The sequence below is a fragment of the Anopheles arabiensis genome, chromosome 2 (assembly GCF_016920715.1).
Source record: "Anopheles arabiensis isolate DONGOLA chromosome 2, AaraD3, whole genome shotgun sequence".
In the NCBI taxonomy this organism is placed as follows: domain Eukaryota; kingdom Metazoa; phylum Arthropoda; class Insecta; order Diptera; family Culicidae; genus Anopheles; species Anopheles arabiensis.
The window spans coordinates 48439629-48460702 of NC_053517.1; the positions used below are offsets into that span (position 1 = coordinate 48439629).

Genomic DNA, 21074 nt, shown 5'->3' on the forward strand with positions numbered 1-21074 from the left:
AGATGTTTAAAAAAAATGCTTCGTTTAATCTATTCCGTTTTAAATTATTACACAATTATTCCCTCATTTTTCTTTTCATGTCAGCATAAGATATAATGTTTCTTAATGCAATGCAAAAAAAAAGAAATCACTCCTGTTAGTACGTCTTCAACCCAACTTCCACAACGCCTGTTACGCATAACATTAATCCGTGGAGACTTTGCTCCCGGTTCCGCAAAATCACAAACCATTTGCCCCCTTTAACGAGGGGTCGTATTTCTTAAAGTTCATCTGGTGGCAGTGACAAAAGACAGCGGTGGGGCAAACAGTCACGGAAAACACAAGCTCCCGGGACACCGAACGTACAAGGTCGTGATTAACGAACAGCCTTAGGAGCCGGTGCCGTGGCTCGGTGCCACCCTTTGGAAAAGCAATAAGCGTATGTGCTCACCCAATGTATCTTACTCATCCAGCTGCTATCCGAGTTTGTGTTGTCTTGTCAACCCGTCAGCGGCTCGGTTCGGTGGGTAGCAGCTCCATGCCGTTTCGATTTGACTCGCAGTCACAGCACCGTTTCAGCGGTAGCGATCGCACTCGAACCGAGAGCATCAATCAGCTAGATCCTAAATCAGTTCACACACATCGTCGACACCGGCACACAGCTGGCCATATGGTGCCGGCTTGTGGTGCAGGATATTGAATCACACTGTTGTAGTGTGGGTGTAGGTTTGTGGTGCAATCGATTTCTGATGCTACCGTCTGCGCATTGCGAAAGCGCAGCACAAAATAGTAGACCATGTGTTCGGGTACGTTCGGGTCGGACCATGCGTGTTTTGATAGCTGGTGCTAGCCGGGAGCAATGCGAGTCGACAGTGTGTACTGCACTCCTACCGACGGTTCAGTTGTGAACTGTCCGCGGCTCAGTACGGATGTGTTTTAGCGCAAATAAGTGATCCCCGGGGGTGCGTGAGTTTGTTGGTTCGATTTCAAGGTACAGTGACAAACGGAAAACGGACGCAGCCAGTTTGAAGGCGTGAAGGACCAGGCTTCTCCATCGATGCACGCTGGGAGCGATTTATGAAAAGCCTCTGAGAACCGGTGGAATATTGTGGTTCTTCTGTGTGCTGTGTGTGTTGTGTGAAAGTTGTTCTGGTGATTCGATTCAAACGCCACTTGACCAGCAACGCTTCTATGCTATCCGTCAAAGTGATTAATGTTAGCGAGTGAAAAAGCCCGCAATACAAGCACCTAAGGTGAATTCGATACGTGCACGTGTGAGTTTGGTTGTTTAGTGTTCAAGTGTGCGGAATGCAGCTTTGCGGCTTGCTACAAGTCGATCACACTTAATGTTAAAAAAGTTATAAAAGTGAAGACACAATAAGCGCTCATTAAGTGCGTATAAAAATCATGTAGCGTGCGAAAATGTGTGTTATTAATTTTCTTCTCCTACTCCGTACTGCCCATACAGCGGATAGAACCGTCATATGGTATGCGGTAGAGCATACCGAGCCGTTCCCTTGTGGTGCTATAATTTGAAAAGTTTTATCATCCACCGACCGCAGTTCGCATCCAACGCCGCCTGGGCGTTTCACGACTAGTAAAGTGTTTTTGTTTTCTTTGGCCTGCAAAGGAGGACAAATACCGAAAATTCTACCACAGCGTGGGACCACATGTGTCCACTAAAACAGGGGCTCAGTGTAACCATCAGCTAGCCACGAGGTGTAAAAGAAATATTAAACCGAGGGCAGAAAAATAAACGCGTAACAATTTGCTGGTGAAATTTATATTTTGTGCAGTGAACACCAGAACACAACGCGTTCATGCTTGCAATGATACGGCACTTCCGGCCCGCACCATGTACGGCACGACATGGTCCAGTACCATCCAACGGAGGCGTGCCCTGGTGATGCTGCGCGACTGGAACGGCTCGCTGGTAAGGGGAAACTTTTGACACTTCTTTCGTGTTTCTTGTGTGCATACAGCAAACGCAATAATATCGGCATTATTAATGAACAAAACCACGATCAAAAGTGTATGGTTGCTCGTGTGCTTGTGTGTGTGTGTGTTTATGAGTGAGTCGGCATTTGTTGCCCAATGGCAGAGAAAAACATGCTAAATGATGCGTGGTGTGAACCGAAGGACTGAAATATCTTCACGCGTTGGGGAGGGAAAATCACAAAAACAGCGCCTGGGAAGGAAAGCGACCGGGTTCAAAGGCAGCAAGGAAAAAGTTTGGTTCCTAGCAGGGGGCCAAAATCCGACACGCTTCCCTGGGAACGTGAGTTGACAGTTTGTCGGCCTCTTTATGGGATGTTTGTTGTTTTCTGGTTATTGTCAAAAAAGCATCCTAAGCCTTCGGGGCCACTTTTGAACCGGGGGCCGCCAGTGGAGCTGGAAATTCACATTTATTACCACAAGCAGGGGCTTTTTTTTTGGTTGGCTTTTACAAACGGGAAAGTGAGTGGCTTTTTATGGATTGTAGGGGATCGTGCCAATTTCGTCGGTTCACGATGGAAGCCATAAAGACGAAGCTAATTAGTGGTTGGGATTTTTCGCAATAAATAGTTTGCCATTCTGTTTAATGACTTTGGATGATGGATTTTGTTGTGCGGCAATAATTTATATTTTTGTGCGCTTTCCCTTGTTTTTCATTTGAGCCGATTAGATCGCCGTTTTTGGTGATGCAAGCGATGCTGTAACCAGATGCTTTTGTTAATTGAAGCAGATGGTTATTTCTCTTCCAATTAAACAAAAAACAAAAAATTTATATATAAATTCATGTAGCCAACATAGCTTCAGTGGATGATAGCGAGACTCGTTTCAAAAGAGGAAAAATGTAATCAAAACCTTAACAACAGTCATTACACCATTTATATTGCGTAAAATTGTAGACCACACCCTAGAACCACGCTCGCCTGTGTAATTTTGCGTGAAATATTTACGAGCCTTTCAATTTAAAGTATTAACAGATTTCTTCCTTGCTTGCGTCAGAATACGAATGCGTTTCGCATAATACGCATTTTTCGCTGTGCCGTTGAGAATGTTTGCGCGACTTGCTTAAAATTAGTATTTTGAATAAATTCCATCCACCCTCAACACAACTTTCTCAAGATGCTGTTTTTTTTTTAAATCTCATTCCGCTTTCCTCTTGTCCTGTGCCTTCGATATCAACAGTTTGATCAGGCACGGTTCGTTTCAGACACACGGGACCAAACCGGTAGCATCCGCTGGAATCATCCTCCCTGTGTCTCCTGGCACTCCTCGGTCACCCGGCTCGAGACGAGGAAAGTTACGAAAGCCATAAATTTCATGGTCGAAACCGAGGCGAGATTGCTTTTTGTCACCGCAGCATTTGCTCCGTGACCCCGGCGACACTCGGCCGGATTCCCGAGCATTGTTTGGAAAAGATGGGAAGGCGGCGATCGAGCGGGAAGCTTTTTTCCATTCTTATCCGACAATGTTACGGGTGTCGGTTGTCTGATTGTATTTACGAGAGCGTTTGAGCGCCTTGAAGTACTCCGTATATGCTCGGGCTGGTGAGGTGGGTTGGGGTGTGATATAATTTGTTAAATGCAGATTGATGATGAAACTCGGTAATGCTGATGTATCGTACGGGGATCGGACCAGCGCTGAGTAGGTTGGCGAGGGGTGGGGAGATTTTGTAAAGTTGGTAATGGAGGAAAATTTAATTAAGCGATTTGCGTCCCAGAGCTCCATTCGTGCGGGATGGATCGAACGGAAGTGCAGGCGAGCAAGGAAGCGAAGATAAAAGTTGGAGATGTTTTGTCTTTGGAAACTAGTGAACTTCCGTACACTGTCATCTCGATATGCAAAAAGCACACCAGGTTCATCCGGGAAGGGTAGCTCAGCATGATCGGTTGTAAGCAATGGAAACGTAAACAAATACAGCACTAACACTGCTTACAGTTTGCCTATCATGTTTGAGAATGATGCAGCATGTAGCATGAAATGTTGGTAAATTGAATTTTTAGTCAATTTTGTGGACATCGTTTCCATGTTGGAAGACATGTAAAACTACATTAAATATATACTGCATCATAACTGATGAATAATTTATAAGTGTTATGAAAAGGTATTTCAGCCATGTGAGATAGAATGCTTGTACCAACATCATGTTACAGCAAAAGCCCTCAATGTCGGCCAAATTGAATGACACGAGCAAAGTTATGTGCTAGTGAGGTATAAATGCGCTCGATACTAGAATGTGTTGTACCAATACAAGCACAGGCACGGTAAGCTAGATAAGTAAGGTAAGTTGTTGCGTTTGTTACGTTCCTAGCTACGTCGTTAATATTTCCAAGCCACATTTCGGAAAATATTCAAAGATAAAAAAGTCAACGTAACATCTGTGGCACCTTTTGTCGGAAAATGAAAACCATGCAATCTGCTCATGAGTATAAAAAAATATTTTTAAATACAAAGTATCCTAAGTTTTGAGTCATAAATGGATTTTACAAAGGTCCACGAACTGGTTTGGTGCAATACTGAGCAGCAAAATAAACGACCAATGTTTAATGTCCTCTACTATCAAAATGAACAATGTGGTTCTTCTTTATTATTTAAGGATCTTCTTTATGGTCGGAATTTAAAGCATATTTAAAGCTTCATATCTCTATTGCTTTATGCAAGGATCAAACCACATCGTACCATTTCCGAGAAGGCAGTCAAACATGGTTTGCAATTTACGGGCAATCTGCAAGCTCTTTTTTAGCCCTTTTTCCATATCTTTCGCCTTTCGCACAAAATATAACATAATAAAACGGTACAGCCAGAAAAAAACGCACACCAAAACGATGAACCAAACATGAATAGTTTAAACCGTCCCTACCGCAGTGAAGAAATATAAGCCATAATCGTCTCCGGCAGCGCATAATCGTTAAAAATGGCTTGTTCGATAACCAGGCTGCCAATGACGGTTTGCTGTTCGATGGTTCGCCTTCTCCGCACCATCATTTGCCGGCGGGCAAATGTGTGTGGTCCATCAGGAGTAGCTCAACATGTATCGGTGGTGGTCCCCGGAATAGCGGTAAAACAAAATCCGAATGCACTCGGCGAAGGCACGCGTCGAGATCGGATGGTAAAATTTATATACCGACAGCTGATTGAATTGTTATGGTGTGCGGTTATTCAACAAACTTTCCAGATTCGGAACGGGAACGTGGGGCGTACGGTTTGGTCTCTTTTTCTATCGTGTATCGTTTTTTCCGCTCTTCATGGTCGATGTTAAAATTTACGGCTTAATATGGTAGCATGTTTTCCAGCACGGCGCACCGATAAGCCTTTCCCAATATCAAACATGGAGCCAAGGGCGGGAAGAGTTTCGGTACAGTTTTATTTACGGCCCGGTCGATTTTCATACAGGCTTTATGGCACGAACGAAATTTGTGTAATTTTGTAAGCTGTAAAAGTCAGCTCGCCGGTCAGGTTTGGTCGATTCGTGGCATGGCGACCGATGCGAAACATTGCAGAAAGAAGCGCTGACTGTCAATGGTTTAACCGTTTTATTGCAAACGTTCAGCGAAGTTTTGCCACACAAAGTGTGGGCGAGTTTCATGACGTTGAAATATTTGTGATACTAAATTGTTCGTCATTGTTGGACGGGTTCAAAGCGCTACCGTTTTTGAGGTAGACGGATTTGAGCGATATTAACCGGGAGGAAGTTTTATGTAAAAAAAACTCTAAAACAAACATGGTTTACCGTTTGATTGTTTAGCAAGAGCAAAGCAGAAACAAAATCATTAGCAGGCTTATCGTTTTATATTAGCTCCAATTCAATCCAAATCCCATGTTGTTGATTCAATGTCTGTGTGATCCAACGTGTGACTACATTATTTCAAAGGATCACCAGTGAAATGTCTCGTTTACTGAGGGATTCTGTCATTCTGCTTATCAGCAATCTGGTTGTTGACGTTTTAATTTTCGTTGAAAAACAGACAAAAGTTCTCAAGCACAAAATACTCTTGCAAGGAAAAAAAAAACATTTATGTTTGTGACAGCATATACCATGATGTTTTTTTACATGTCCAGACGAAAAAAGAACATTTTAATAAAAAGATCTCACGCACACCGGATCCTATCGGAATAGACGTACGTTATAAACGAACGCACAAGTGTTCTTGTGACGAAGGATGGAAGGACAACATAAAGCAACGGTGAACCTTTTTGCCCTTTCTCAGTCTAGGACTCTTTTTTAGCTAACCACGAACGCAGTGTGCGCTTGAGAACGGGCCATCGATTATGGTACGCATCGTTTAGTAGGATCGGAGCGAATATAAAACGCCACGACCATGTTGAAAGGTCCATAAAAATTGTACCCACACCTTATCGCAGGATTCCACTCAATCTGGCAGTCGGTTTTATGTGGTTGCGTCTTTCTCCTTTGTCCCATTAGCGCGTGCCAGGAGTACGAACTTCCGGTAGATGCTAGTGCTCTCAGATCGATAGACGGGGAAGGCAGTGGATGTGCCGTATTCACCACATCATCGTAGCTCCCCGTGCCGGGATAATCGATTTCTAATCGAACGGCTCGTAAATTGCCGCTCGAATACTGATTATCTCAGCGAAATCACTACACAGTACATAACCGTTTTGTCTTCTTTTACGAGCGAATGCGAGAAGAAAGGAACAGTGAACGATCCAACTGGCGAGCTGGTGGGCTGTAATAGCAATAGCCGGCGTAGTTAGTACTTCCTTTCAACAAGAAGCTGCAATCAGAAAATCAGATTTGCTGGGAATGTGTTTAGATTGATGGTGGAGAAAGCAAGGCATGAGTGTTTGCACAGTTGGTGCAAGGAGGTTTACTGCACTATTTACACACAATAGCAAAACGAGAGTTTGATCAGAAAGTAACGACGCATTAGCATCACGAAGTTATAGTGCTTTGAAAGATAAACATGAATGGAGAAGGTACAATTAATGTGCACCAAAGAGAGTTGATAAAGTCATTTTAATTACATTCCAAAAAAACAATGAAGGAGACTGCTCCTCATTACTATTCACCATTAGTAGTTAATGGTTATATTTAGACATTGGTATTTGCAATTTTAGTATGCATCTCCCAAATAATAACGATGATCTCCCAAACAACAAGATTTAAACGTAATAAGAGTTGAGAAAATGGCTTTTTAATGCTTGGGTTAAAGCTACTATTCATTTAAAAAGCAGTTAGCATGCCTTCTTTTAACTTTACCGTTGTGAATTGGCTTAGGATTAAAACTTAAAATTTATTATATAAACATGAACTTGTGACAACATTGAATTGTTGGAAATAAAAGCAGACTTAACAAACTTTAATTAAACAAAATAAACTATTTTACCGTTACATAACTTTCAAAACAGTAAGATATGCAGTGCTATAAAACTTTAATTTTTCAATCTATTACCCCTTCACGATTGTAGTCAGTTTTTATTATGGAGTTTGCCAATTGGAGGCTGAAATCATTTAAACACTCCATGCAAAACCACACATAAAACTAGCCTGCAATTTTCAGTCTAGATTATTCTAGCCTCAAAGCTAAAATTAGATTCGAGTACCTGCTGGAGAAGTGGGAAAACAAGGTTATGTTTACATTTATCCCCATGTGCATTAAAGAGATCTGGTGATGGAATCCAGAATCAAAGTGTATGTAGTCCAGATGGTTTCATAGCATGTTTTTATAACCAATTTTGAACATCACTTTATGACAAGATGGGTGAAAACTTCTGTTCAAACAAGCTTTCTGGAGGCTTGACGAATACACAAAACACTCTTGAAATCTTCATTCAGAAACAGAAGCGATAAAAATCAGCCATCTAAACTCATGCACCTTGTGATAAGCCCACCTGTATAATATACCCACTTAAAAATGCTCGAAATGCTGCTCGAAAAATGCTATACAATGCAAGCAGCTGACAGGCTTAAATTTCAGCCCACGAACTTACAACGGAAAGGGCCCCAATGATGGAAATGAATTTAAAAGATACTGTATAGAATATTATTAAAATATCCATATGACATTAAGTAGGGGAAGGTAGGTAAAGACGGACACTGCGGGTAAGATGGACACTTCTCATAAATGCATGAAAAAGGTAATTTTCGAGCAATTCAACAATGTAGAATCCAAACTGAAGGTAAAACAACACATTTGAGAACATTTTTGGCATAAAATATGTAAAATTGGTTAAATCCACGAACAAAATAAATTTTCAATCATGTGCACCCTTGTTGATCTAATTTGACTACTGCCGATCTTAAGCTGTACAACTTGTATTGTTTATATTTCCGGAAGTTTTATTTCATGAATGGGTTGTCGCGATCATTAATGAAAAAACTGGCGAAAGAACGAGAATGAAAGCAGTACAAAATCTTGTTTTCTGGTGGTTTAAACATCCTGACACCAAAGCGGGAAAGACGGACACTTTGCTGTAGGGAAAGATGGACACCGAATTTATTGATTTATTTTACTTCTTACTTCAATTGGTGATGAATAGATTTCTTCAAATACCTTAAATAAGAATATTCCGAAGCTATAAACCAATCGGCAACTAGAGAAAGTATTGAAATAAGCGAGAAATGAATCAGCGGTCAAAATAGTAGCCATTCGTTATGCTATTACTCGCTCGACGCTGATGAGGCGCTTCACGAGATCCAATATCTTGTCACGATTTGTACAACTTTAAGCAATAAAAATATGAGGCATTGATACGGCATTGTTTAGGAATAGATGAAAAATTCTATGGGATTACAAATATTAAATGTTGAATTTTGACATGGTGGAAAATGGATTAAACTATAACAAGTCCCTCAAAAATACTGGGGTCGTGGTCTTTTCGCGTAGTAATTTCCTTAAAGGTAGTTCTAGACTGTTGTTCTGTAAGCTGAAGCAACGTGTGCTGTAAGTGCGCGATATTTCAATACATTTTAGATGCTGCATTCTACGATATATTACAAACGGTGCTTCTTCTTCTTCTTCTTCTTCTTCTTCTTTGGCTCAACAACCGATGTCGGTCAAGGCCTGCCTGTACCCACTTGTGGGCTTAGGCTTTCAGTGACTAATTGATTCCCCCCATAGCAGGATAGTCAGTCCTACGTATGGCGGCGCGGTCTATTTGGGGATTGAACCCATAACGGGCATGTTGTTAAGTCGTACGAGTTGACGACTGTACTACGAGACCGGCTAAAGCGGTGCTTACAACTCCTAAAACCACGGCTGAATGAATCGTCGTTGCAATAGGGCAAGAATTGGTTTATAAACGTACCAGGACGTGGAAAGCGGTAGAATTTGTTAAAATACTGTAAAACTCTTCACTTTCTAACCTTTTCTACAGGTGTCCATCTTACCCTTCATGGTGTCCATCTTTCCCATATCAGGTGTCCGTCTTACCCGAACATTTCAAAACCGCACGAAAAAAAATCATGTTTTTCATTCATGAAAAAAACACAAAAATCAATGGAAACTTAAAAGTTTCAACACATTTTCTGATAAAACATGAGTGTAAGATAATGTATGCACATTTTCATGGTCGTTGCACTTATATATCCCTAGATTTTTCCCATTTCCCTTAACGTGTCCGTCTTTACCTACCTTCCCCTATAGCATGGCTGAGAGAAATACTCATTTAGGGTTTACCCAATTAGTTTGAGCTTGATACATGCCAAAAAGAGGTGACGAGGAAAATAAATCAAACAAGTTTGAATATCGTTTGTCTATGTACAATTCTTCTTCTTTGGCACAACAACCGATGTCGGTCAAAGTCTAGGCCTAGGCCGAGGGCAAAGGGGTTACAAGTTTTGCTTGCACAATTACTAACTATACAGCTATATCACAACAGTAGGCAATGTTTTACGGTTTTGTATGAGATAATCAGAATTTATGTGAATGCATATGCTTTATAAAATGCATAGCTTCAGCGTATCCTCATTCACTATAATGTAGAATGTAAGAAACTTTCCTTCTATTGTAGATTTTGTCTGCTTCTGGTACAATGACCAGTAAAATGGAATTTTATTCAAATGGATGCGAGAATGAAAGATGATAAAAATGGCATTACCTGTACGTGATGCAGCAATTTCTGCTAGTCTGTGCTGCACGACTGCGAGGGTATAGATACGCGGGATTAGTATTATTGGCCGAACACGTACACGGATAAATCACTAATACGATTCCATCTTGCAGCATAGGTTGAAGTAATACCGTGTCGATATGAGTAATGATGCTATTTATTTGCGCCACCATGCGATAAACGAGCACGTCTTGGCACCTGGCAACACACAAGCACTTGTGTGTGGACCTAACGGGTGGGCGAATGCTGGTAGTGCTATAAAATTCCACCAAGGAAGGTGTAGAAGTGCATTATGATGGATTAAATATTAAAGTTTCTGCAAAGTAGCATTGGGCGGATCACCGGGTTAACAGTCGACTGCCTTCTATAGAACGTGGCTGTTGTCGATGGTTTTATAAGGTTTTATGAAAGCTGGTATGAACTTTGCTCAGTTAGCGATAATGGTAGGACTAGTGATAGAGAAATTGCTCACATGTTCCATGCTGTATAGGTTTTTATTCGTCAAAAATCAAGCCTCGTCAAGCATATTGTATGGCTGTGCATTATGGAGTTTAAATTTGGTAATGTGGTAAGGTGTATTATTCAAAGTTAATTTTTTACAAGACATCAAATTGAAGTAGGTAAAAACATGATATACAACAAACGTATTCAATTGGTTTAAAACGGGAGGATTGATTCTTTACTCATTTTTACCATTTTAATTTAATTTTGAATTAAACTAGCAACAAACCTCACATTTTTAAGATAATTTATTTCGATTAAAGTGTAGTGAACTAAAAACGAATTTTCAAATTTAAATTCTAATGCATTCAATTCGAAAAAAATATAATCATGTTCAGAAATGGAATGTAAACGCTAGAAATGATCGCTTGGCGCACAACAATGAAGCCAATTATGGCATTCTTCAAATTTTAAATACCGAGAAGTAATGCCATTTAGCTGGCACCATATTTTTCCACGTACTCCACGTACAAATAACGTCTAATTGCCATTCATGCGAAACATTTTTGTCTTCCCTGTTTTCCAGAACGATGCCCCGTGTGTGAGACCAATCGCTTTCGGCCAACGGTTCCCCAGCAGGACGCATGAAAGCGCTTCCAATTTCCAACCATTGATATGATAATACGTGTTATCCTTCTTTTCGGTCGGGATTATCTACGACGCACCAGGTTTACTGGCAGCTTGAAGGACGAATAAAGCGTGACCGAGCCAAAACGTTAAAAAAACAACAAAAATATTGCAACAAATCATACCCAACGAAAATCTAAAAAAAGAGTCCAAACCATCCCTCGACAAAACCAAGCAAACAGCAGAAGCGACAAGGCAACGCTCAAGAAAAAAACACAACCACAACCGGCACAACCGTCATCCACCATGGAATCCGTACTGACCCGCTTCAATCTCACGCTCGACAATATGACAACGTTAAGCTCCAACATACGCCAGGGGCTTATCGAGCAGTACAGCAACAATCGGAAGGTGGCCGATCCCTGGTACCATATCCTGATCATCATGTACGGTACGCTGATCGTGTTCGGCGCTACAGGGAACAGTCTGGTGGTGTTGGCCGTCGCCCGCAAGCCACAGATGCGAACCGCTCGCAACATGTTCATCGTGAATTTGGCCGTTTCCGGTAGGTTTGGGGAGATTTCAGGGTGATTTCAGAAAATACATTCCGTTTAGATGGTTCTGAAGGATTTCGTTTTGCTTGGTCCTTCATTCGGGGGGGTGGTTGCCAAAATCTTGAAATGTCATTTCAAAGCATACACATTCGCAGAAAATTGCCTACATTTCCATTCGTAAATATGCAAATGAATCCCGATGGTTGCGTTGGTAGCTAGCTGCTCGGAGAAAGTTTCTTATCGGGTTATTTACATTCCTATTTTGTAGCAATGGTGGTTACGGGAAATGGGAGCTAGATTTTGGTTTCTGACGATAAGCTACTTTATTGCAAATCGATGAATTGGCTAAGAAAAACAGGTTCGAAAGGATGGAAAGGAAAGAATATAAATATTGAACTACATAGAATGGCGTGCTTTAAGCGAAGAAACCTTTTATTGCTTAGGGAGTATGTACATTTCAAATGTTGGCAAATTTTTGAACAATATACTTCAAGTCACTAATTACTTATGACTTAATAGCACAAGCTATGCAATGACTGAATAATTGCTAATCGTAACTGATTAACCAGCTTATCATAGTAGCTACTGAAATTTGTTGTGCCTGGTTGGTTATTCAAAACGTCAAGAAATAGTGCAGATCGACATTTCAGATACATTTTATTAAATTTCTATACTGCAATGTCCTGACAGTATTATTTCTTAACTTATTAACAGATTGGGTTATTTTCAGTTGAACTTCTGGAAGCATTTTACAAATATTGTTGAATGTGTTTGATTTTTGATATTTTCTTTGATGTATTTATAAAGCCCGCGTTAGAACCCCAGTGATATTGAACGTGCAATTATATTTTTTTTTTTGCTATGCTTCAATAATTATTTTATCAGGATATAGCTTATCTTACACCAAAAGAAAGGATTTTCTATTCCCCAACTATCTAGATCAGTGGTTTTCAACCTTTTTCCAGCTTTTCCCCCCTATGTAAGGTGCATGTAGTATTTCATTTCCCACTCACAAGTTCATGAACAAGGGGAGTGCTTAGGATTCCATGGTATTTAGCTAATTTATAGTCAAAAATTCCTCCCTTGCGGGAAATTCTCCACCGGTTGAAAATCGCTTATCCAGGCTATAAACCATATTGAATTGATACATTAAATTCATTTCCTTGTGATTCCCCGCTTTGTTAAAAGTAAAAAAATAATGGCCAGCTGGGAATCGCCTGGACATGTATTTAATTTATTACTTCAATATGTTTTACAGACAAAAAAGTTGGGGAATTGATTATCCTTTCTTTTGGTGTACGATAAGCCATATTCTGATAAATAATCAATTAAATATAGCAAAAAACCTAAATTTCATGTTCACTTTCACACAAGGTATAAAGCGATCTTAAGCTTGTTTACTTACTATTGTACTATTAAAACAATAAAGACAAGATGATTCTTGAGATTTGTTATGCCAATCAGCCATATTATTAGAATATTAGTAGAATCAATATAAACAGCGATGTCTGACTGATTGCAACGAATTTAAAATATGTTTTGAGTGGTCAGTTTTTGTTACAAGAATTATCATTCAATTTGTGTCGGTCTGGTGATCGTCAACTGGTACGACTGAACAACATGCCCGTCATGGGTTGAAGGCCTGAATGGACCGTGTCCCCATACGTCGGACTGACTATCCTGATATGGGTAATTAATAAGTCACTGAAATCGCCAAGTCCACTAGGTGTAAATACAGGCCTTGACCGACAACGATTGTTGTGTCAAAGAAGAAAAATAAATGTTTATGTTTTTTATTTGTGTTAAAGTATGTTCAAGTAATAATAAGAGAATAAAAAGTCTTTTAATATAAGAGTTTACAATTTTAGGAACAATTGGTAAATGCATTCTACCTTAATAATGAAGTTTTAAAATGGAAACTATGTGAATGTAAAATATTGCTAGTGCTCTTTGATTTAAAGGCTAGTTTAAGGATTGTTGTTTCATTTATATTGTATGTACATCACTGATGACAATGATCGACACATTGTATTCAATTTAATTAGAGATTTTAACATTGATTTTGCACTGGAATCCTATTATTTATATTCGTATGCATCACACAAATAAGCTTTTTGTTGTGGTGATAGTATTCGTTTGTTTTAAGCGTGAATAGACGAATAGGTTTTGCTTCTGCGCTGAACTTTTTGTATGCGTGATGTCGAGGCAAAAAAAATGTATTAAACCCAATTAGTTTAATTAATAGGGCAGATGAAAAGGTATATAACTATAATGAGAGGTCAAGGATTAAAATGTTTACGAAGCACCTAATTCATCATCTGCAATTATGGGTTACAATTAAATCATTGCAGCATTCTGATAATATAATTGTGTCTGTATCTACAGATCTACTACTGTGCCTAGTGACGATGCCACTGACGCTAGTGGAAATTCTCACCAAATACTGGCCGATGGGTCGGTTACCATTTTTATGCAAATCGATCGGCACACTACAAGCTACCAGCATATTCGTGTCAACCATATCCATCACTGCGATCGCATTAGATAGGTATCAAGTGAGTAAGCCCGTAATCGTAAATATGAGACTCTGTATTTGTCAACTGGTTGCCGGTCTTGGTGGCACATGCCTTTTCCCTTTCATTTTCATTTACAGGTCATAGTTTATCCAACACGCGACAGCCTACAGCTGATGGGTGCCATCGCTATCCTGACCGGTATCTGGATCATCTCGATAGTGCTAGCTTCGCCGATGTTTATCATCCGGCAACTAATCCACTACGACGTCAATCTGCCCAGCCTCGGGATCGAGTACGTGTCGTACTGCATCGAGGACTGGCCGATTGCATACGGCCGTGTGTACTATTCGGCGTTCACTCTGTGCGTGCAGTACGTGCTACCCATTCTGATCGTGTCGATGGCATACCTGCGCATTTATCTGAAGCTAAAGCACCGGCTAGTGGTCGGCACGGCCAGCGGGAAGCCCGGCGAAGCGAAACCCGTGCGGGAGCGGGAACGTGGCCGGCGGATGCAACGCACCAACTATCTGCTGATCAGCATTGCGCTAATCTTTGGCGTTTCCTGGCTACCACTCAATCTGTTCAATCTGTTCGCCGACCTGTACGTGCACTCGATCACGCAGGACATTATGGTGGCGTACGCAATCTGTCACATGGCTGGCATGAGCTCGGCCTGCTCCAATCCACTGCTGTACGGCTGGTTGAATGACAATTTTCGGAAAGAGTTCAACGAACTGCTCTGCCGGACGTCGGCGGGCGGCCCGGGCCACGGATCGGGCGGTCACTCGAACGGAAGCCGAGCGAATGGAGCTGCCACAGTCGGACGAACGCGAGCTGCTCGAACTGCGACCGACGGTGGACCTGACGACCGGACGCTGCCGGAACTAACGCAGGTGCGCGACCGTCATGCGGCAGCACTGCTGCACGACTCGGGCATTACCGAGAACGGTGACCATACTGAGCTGACCGAGCTGATGTCCTGATGTCCCGACTCCCGATACTGAACGCCGCAGGACTTTCGTGGTCCGAGGTACCGTGGAGGTTTGCCTATTCCACTGTGAATATTTTACCTTTTCCTTTCCGCTTTCCTATCTTTTGCTCTTACGCTCATATGTTTGCTGCTTTCGGTGTTGCAAAATAGTTGACTCGTAAATGTTTGCGGATTCCATTTTTGGGAACGTGTTGCTCTAAAAGATTATTGGAAAAGACTCTTTTCCAAGAATTAAAGCTTTTAAATGTAATCATATGGCAGACTCATCAACTTTCGTAAAACCGATTGTGAATGATTTCGTTTCCGGCATAGAATGATGAACGATTTGCGCGTTCAGCTACGCGGTAGAAACTAGTTTCCTAGTCCTTATAAAGCCGAAATAGCTGAGTATGTCGGAAGTATGAGGCAATCAATTCCAGAATCATGCACATGCAATTTTTTACGAGTTATTTATCAAATCGTGTACAAAATACATTTTGTTATACTTTGTACATGAAAAAGAAGGTAAAATATGATTCAAATAACTATTCTTTCGTTTTGTATGCAATAGAATACATTTCGGTTACTGGCGAAGCTGTGATCATTGCTTGACTATGCACGAATGTTATTGGGATGTCACTTTTGCTGTTTCTGCTTGACATTTAACCGTCTTTTGATATCGAAGCTGTGCATTTTCTGTTGTGAGATATATCGCACATTGACTCGCTCGGTGTTACTCTACGGATACGAGTCTTGGACCATCCGAGCGAAGGATGCAAGCGCTCTGGGCGTAGCATGGAGTTTGGAGAAGAAGGATGAGCCTCAAGCTTGCTGCATCCTGTACAGCGATCCTAGCACCCTGACGGTGGCCAAGACATTCAGGATACGATGCATGCTCCAGCCATGAGGATGCCGGACTCATGCCCCACCAAGAAGGTGTTCAACAGCGATCCCCAGATCGGCATAAGGCGCAGGGGAGCAATGCGAACTAGATGGCGAACAGGTGAAGCGAAATCTGTTGGAGATGGGGTGTCTACATGGATTGGAGGCTGCTGCCAGGGACCGAGCATCCTGGAAAATAATTTTTGACCAGGCCATGTCACACCGATGTGCTCTATCGTGAGCAGGCCATCAAGAGAGAGATAATTTTCTGTAGTAAATGGTGTACAGATATTCCTCTGATGCACGCGATTAATGCGGACTGTAGGCAATCGTTTATCTGGAATATTCGCATATTTCGAATTTATAGGTTATCAGTGAAATTATATCGAAGTGTTGTGTAATTTTGCTTCAAGTGGTACACTGGTGGACATTAAAATAGGAAAAAAATTTTTTTGTGTGTTTTTTTTTGCATACACTAGGTGTGTCATCGCCAACAGTTCGAGGCGTACTGAATTTGTAATAGCCGAATTTTGCCTTTTATACTCTCATTTTTGGTGCGCTACTTATCTGAGTTTTGAGTGCCGGCAGCGTTTTGCGGCAGTATAAAAGGAGGGCCAAACCGTGTTGTGCTTCATTCTTCCATCAGTGGTCAAGGTGAAAGGTTGCTGTTTAAAAATTCCACAAAATCATCATGGGTCGCGGAAAGCACTGCACACCAGAGGAGCGAAAACACATTCAGGGGCTGTATCGTGAGAACGTGCCAATCAAGACAATCTGCAAGGCGTTCGGCCGTTCGCGGACGTTTGTTGACAACGCCATTCGTAGCGAGGCTACGGGTAAATCGACAGGTCGTCCGCGAAAAACTACGGCCGACGTTGACGCGCGGATTGTTGAGATGATCAGGGCGGATCCTTTCAAAACTTGCACTCGTATCAAGCAGGAGCTTGGTTTGCAAGTTTCGGCGAAAACGGTGTCTCGCCGTTTACACGCCGCTGGGTTCTGTGCCCGGAGACCGAGGAAGGTTCGTAAGCTGCAGCCGCACCACGTAGAAGCGCGCATTCGGTTTGCCGAAGAACATTTAGCTGCATCCATCTTTTGGTGGAGCAAAATCATTTTTTTCGGATGAGTCCAGAATCAATGTGGATGGTTCAGACGGTATTAAATACGTCTGGCGCTTTCCTAATCAGGCGTATCATCCGAAAAATACGATAAAAACCCTAAAGCACGGAGGCGGCCACGTTATGGTGTGGGGTTGCTTCTCCTGGCACGGCACGGGTCCTTTGTTCCGTATCAACGGGACACTGAACTCGGAAGGGTATAGAAAAATACTTAGTCGTGAGATGTTGCCATACGCCCGACAACAATTCGGAGACGAAGAGCATTACATCTTTCAGCATGATAACGACTCTAAGCACACATCGCGAACAGTTAAATGTTATTTGGCAAACCAGGATGTGCAAGTTCTACCGTGGCCTGCGTTGAGTCCTGACCTCAACCCGATTGAAAATCTGTGGTCAACTCTCAAGCGTCAGCTTAAGAACCAGCCTGCACGTTCAGCCGATGATCTATGGACACGCTGCAAGTTTATGTGGGAACGCATAGACAGAAGCGAATGCCGTAAACTCATCGGCGATATGGCCAAACGCTGTCAGGAAGTGATAGCGAATAACGGTCACCAGATTGACCGTTAGAATGTGTTTTCGCTCAGTGGAACACCGCAACACCTCCTCCCAACAACCACTTAAACAGTCCTTTTCAGGGCTACCAAATATTTCTGACAAGAACTATTTCTTTCGGTCACAGAAAAAAGTTCCTATTTTTATGTCAACCAGTGTATATTTAAGCTACCAAATTAGTTAGTTGGACTGATTTCAACCAAACTACAAATTAGTTGGTTATTGGTTGGTTTTTGAAATTTTACCAAAAGGGCATTATTTTAGGTTTGACTTTCTTCTTTGGCACAACAACCGTTGTCGGTCAAGGCCTGCCTGTACCACTTTCTTGTGGAGTTGGGCTTTCAGTGACTTATTGATTTCCCCCCATAGCAGAATAGTCAATCCTACGTATGGTGGCACGGTCTATTTGGGGATCGAACCCATGAAAGGCATGTTGTTTAGTCGTACGAGTTGACGACTGTACTACGAGACCGGCTTAGATTTGACTATTGATGTGTAAAGTCAGCACATCAAAGAACTGTCAAATTTAAACTAGAGCGAATAACGAAATCACGTACATCGAGTATAGCTTATATGGAGGAAGGCCTGTATATTACAAACTGATTAGTTATGTTTGGAAAGTCACATTGAAATTGGCTTTACTGTTAAATACATACATTAATTAAATACATTAATACATCCAGACAGGTTAGTCCAACAAGGATACGAGATCCTTCGTGTACATCATCAAACGAGAGTCTTTATTATGTTTTGAAAAGTGATGTTTCACAAGCGTAGGGTAAAAATCTCAACCAACTGGGCTTTCATTTTCAGACACAAATGATGATTGTGTTTACGCTGCATTTTAAAACTTTTGCGATTGATTCTTCATTTTCTCAGGCAAACTATATATCTTAAGATGCAGGGAAAGTTATGTCATCTAGCCCCTTTCGTTTATTCAACTAACAAAAGCGTAAATTATTACATTTGTATATTATTGTTAAATGGATTGCATCGAGAATTTCTATCCGATCTTAAATACTGACAAAACCCCACCCACTCAATAAACGAATTTGATTTGATTCCTAATGGCATGGTTCTGATTTTATGCCGGTTCTGAATGACGAAAGATGAATTATTTCTCCATACCACATGTTCATAATCCATTATGTAAATTTGCGCCACAGCACCATTATGCAAAGTTTCAGCAAAAATGCATGTCATTCTTTGGGATGAAATATGAACGTTTCCGCTCCAATGCTCATTTTTGGCAAATGTATGGTGCTGTTACATCCTAAGATGCTTAGAGAGCAGCTGTGTCGTAAATTGTAAATTGACATAGAATCGGTTACGAGTGTAGTTGTGCAGCTGGGGTACATTGTTTGCGGTTGTGCTGCATTTCGTGTCGCCATGGTGCAATGTACGTTACGTTTCAATTTGATTGTAACCTTCGGTGAAAGCGGAAACTATTCATGTTATGCAGTTCCTAAACAGTTTTCTTTAGTTTGGTATTTATTCCGACTAAATCGACAACGTTGAGTATATTGTAGATTCAAATTCGTTGAATACACAGTTTGAAATCGTTGTGCTAACACGATACCTCAAAAACAAAATTAAAATAACACAAGCACTAAAAGCGCTACAGATGTGATTAATGATACAGATGCAATGTGTTGGGCAAGCGTACGTATTTTAGCTATCACTTTTTGCTTACACCACTTCTATATGCATTGAGAGCTGTTTGAGTAGGTTTACTGTAACTCAAAAATAGACAAATTACTCTCACCTGAATTTATTAATAGCTCGTGTAAAAGCCACCCGTTCAGTCAACCAGAATGGAATACTTCTCACCTAAACGTTTCCCCTCGTTTTTTATTTTCCTCCTAGCCGCAACAGCATCCCCCGAACCATTGGGTCAATCAAACGGAAGCACTAACAGACAACGAGGAGGAACGTCAGAAGCTATGCGGAACGAACGAATATCAGGATCACAAGCAGTAGGAAAGCTGCTCAAGCGTTAATGAACGCTGAAACGAAAACTGAAACGCCTAACATTATGCAACCCTCGTGCCTGGCTCGCTGGCCGGGATTGCCAGCCAATCAACGCTCCATTCAACGGTATACCGACTGCTGAGCTACCCTAGCCCAAGTGGAGCTGAGTTTACACGGGCCGTGGCCGCATCTGTCCAACCATGGTTTCCTTGGAGTACAACTTGAGCCCTAAAGATGAGTTTCGATGCTAATCAATCGAGCCTTTCCTTCCTTCCGGAACGCCGCACGTCGCGGCACACCTTTTCGAGATTGATCCCAGCGAAACGCATCGCTTCAAGCCGATACCATGGCAGCGTTACCGGGCGGGTAAATTTGGCTTCCACTTACAGCAAGGCGCACACAGGTCTGGTGCAGCAGATCGTGTTATTAAGTTAGATGGAAATACTTTCGTTCGGCCTGCGCACATGAGCACTTCTGTTCGGGTTTACATCCCTCCCCGGTACTCATCGGTGCTACTAGACATTTCGTGAGAGATGCGACTATGCCTGTACATATAGCGATAGTAAGTCGAACGTGATATCGATAGTAAATACGAGTGACAATTCCACGCTCCAGTGTCGTTGGGTTGTGAATGCGAAACACCTGTTCAGCAAAATCGGGCTGCAGTTCGTTAAGGCTTGTTGGCCAAGCGACGAGTGACGTTGTTTGGTCAACCGTTTTTTTGTACAGTGTGAATATATGTCAGAGACGGAACTGTAGTGCGTGTTTCTCCATTCATCTAGCTAATACGGATGGTAGGCGGGCTGTTGAATGCATCGTTTGAAGTATTTTGTACAAGAGCCAACATGTATTTTACACTCTGTTCATCGGTTGCCAACTGAAGAAAGATTCAAATATAGATATGTAACGGTTTCATTGTGAGTTTATTATTTGGTTTGAATCAATGATGTACTAATTAGTGCGCAAGCTGTGAGTTCTCTGGCGTTAGATGTTCATGATAACATTATCTTGGAAGAGCGTTGCGAATTGCACAGTCATCAGGTAAGAAGAGCGAGGTGTTTAACATACCAGTCAAGCGGTAAGTATTCATCGCAATTGCTGTCGCAACAAGCCATGGAAAGATTTTATTGTACCGTTGGCCAGCTGCTGAAGTACTGATTGCGCAATTGACAGTAAGCTGCAGCCGGTTTACCCTTCAATTATTTCCATACTAACAAGCACCGCCACTGGCTTCGGCTATTGATTGATAATGTTGACATATAGATGTCGACAGGAAGATTTACATCAAGGTGAGGGTTAGGGGAAGGTAGGTAAAGACGGACACGTTAAGGGAAATGGTAAAAATCTAGGGATATATAAGTGCAACGATCTTGAAAATGTGCATATATTATCTTAC

The 21074-nt window shown here is 41.6% G+C and overlaps 1 protein-coding gene across 3 annotated transcripts; it reads left to right on the forward strand.

Annotated features, from left to right (window-relative positions):
• The first annotated feature begins 894 nt into the window (after positions 1-894).
• LOC120896635 (neuropeptide F receptor) lies at positions 895-20694 on the forward strand. 3 transcript variants are annotated; one of them, XR_005738448.1, is made up of 5 exons: positions 895-1912; positions 11069-11674; positions 14049-14218; positions 14317-15220; positions 19574-19672. XR_005738448.1 is itself a non-coding variant. In XM_040300891.1 (5 exons), exons 2-5 carry the CDS (start codon positions 11416-11418, stop codon positions 19685-19687), a joined length of 1299 nt encoding a protein of 432 aa, XP_040156825.1. In that variant the 5' UTR covers positions 895-1912; positions 11069-11415; the 3' UTR covers positions 19688-20694. The 3 variants fall into 3 exon arrangements, 2 of the variants coding, with proteins under 2 accessions (XP_040156825.1, XP_040156826.1); XM_040300891.1 differs by having other exon boundaries at positions 14317-15072; positions 19574-20694; XM_040300892.1 differs by having other exon boundaries at positions 14317-15209; positions 19574-19680.
• The last annotated feature ends 380 nt before the right edge of the window (positions 20695-21074 follow it).

Excerpts from the sequence above, each read along its gene's own strand:
- LOC120896635 (XM_040300891.1), top strand. The coding sequence starts at position 11,416 with ATGGAATCCGTACTGACCCGCTTCAATCTCACGCTCGACAATATGACA. Across the intron at positions 14,219-14,316 it reads TCGCATTAGATAGGTATCAA|GTCATAGTTTATCCAACACG; the intron begins GTGAGTAAGCCC and ends TTTCATTTACAG. Across the intron at positions 15,073-19,573 it reads CGCTGCCGGAACTAACGCAG|CCGCAACAGCATCCCCCGAA; the intron begins GTGCGCGACCGT and ends TTTTCCTCCTAG.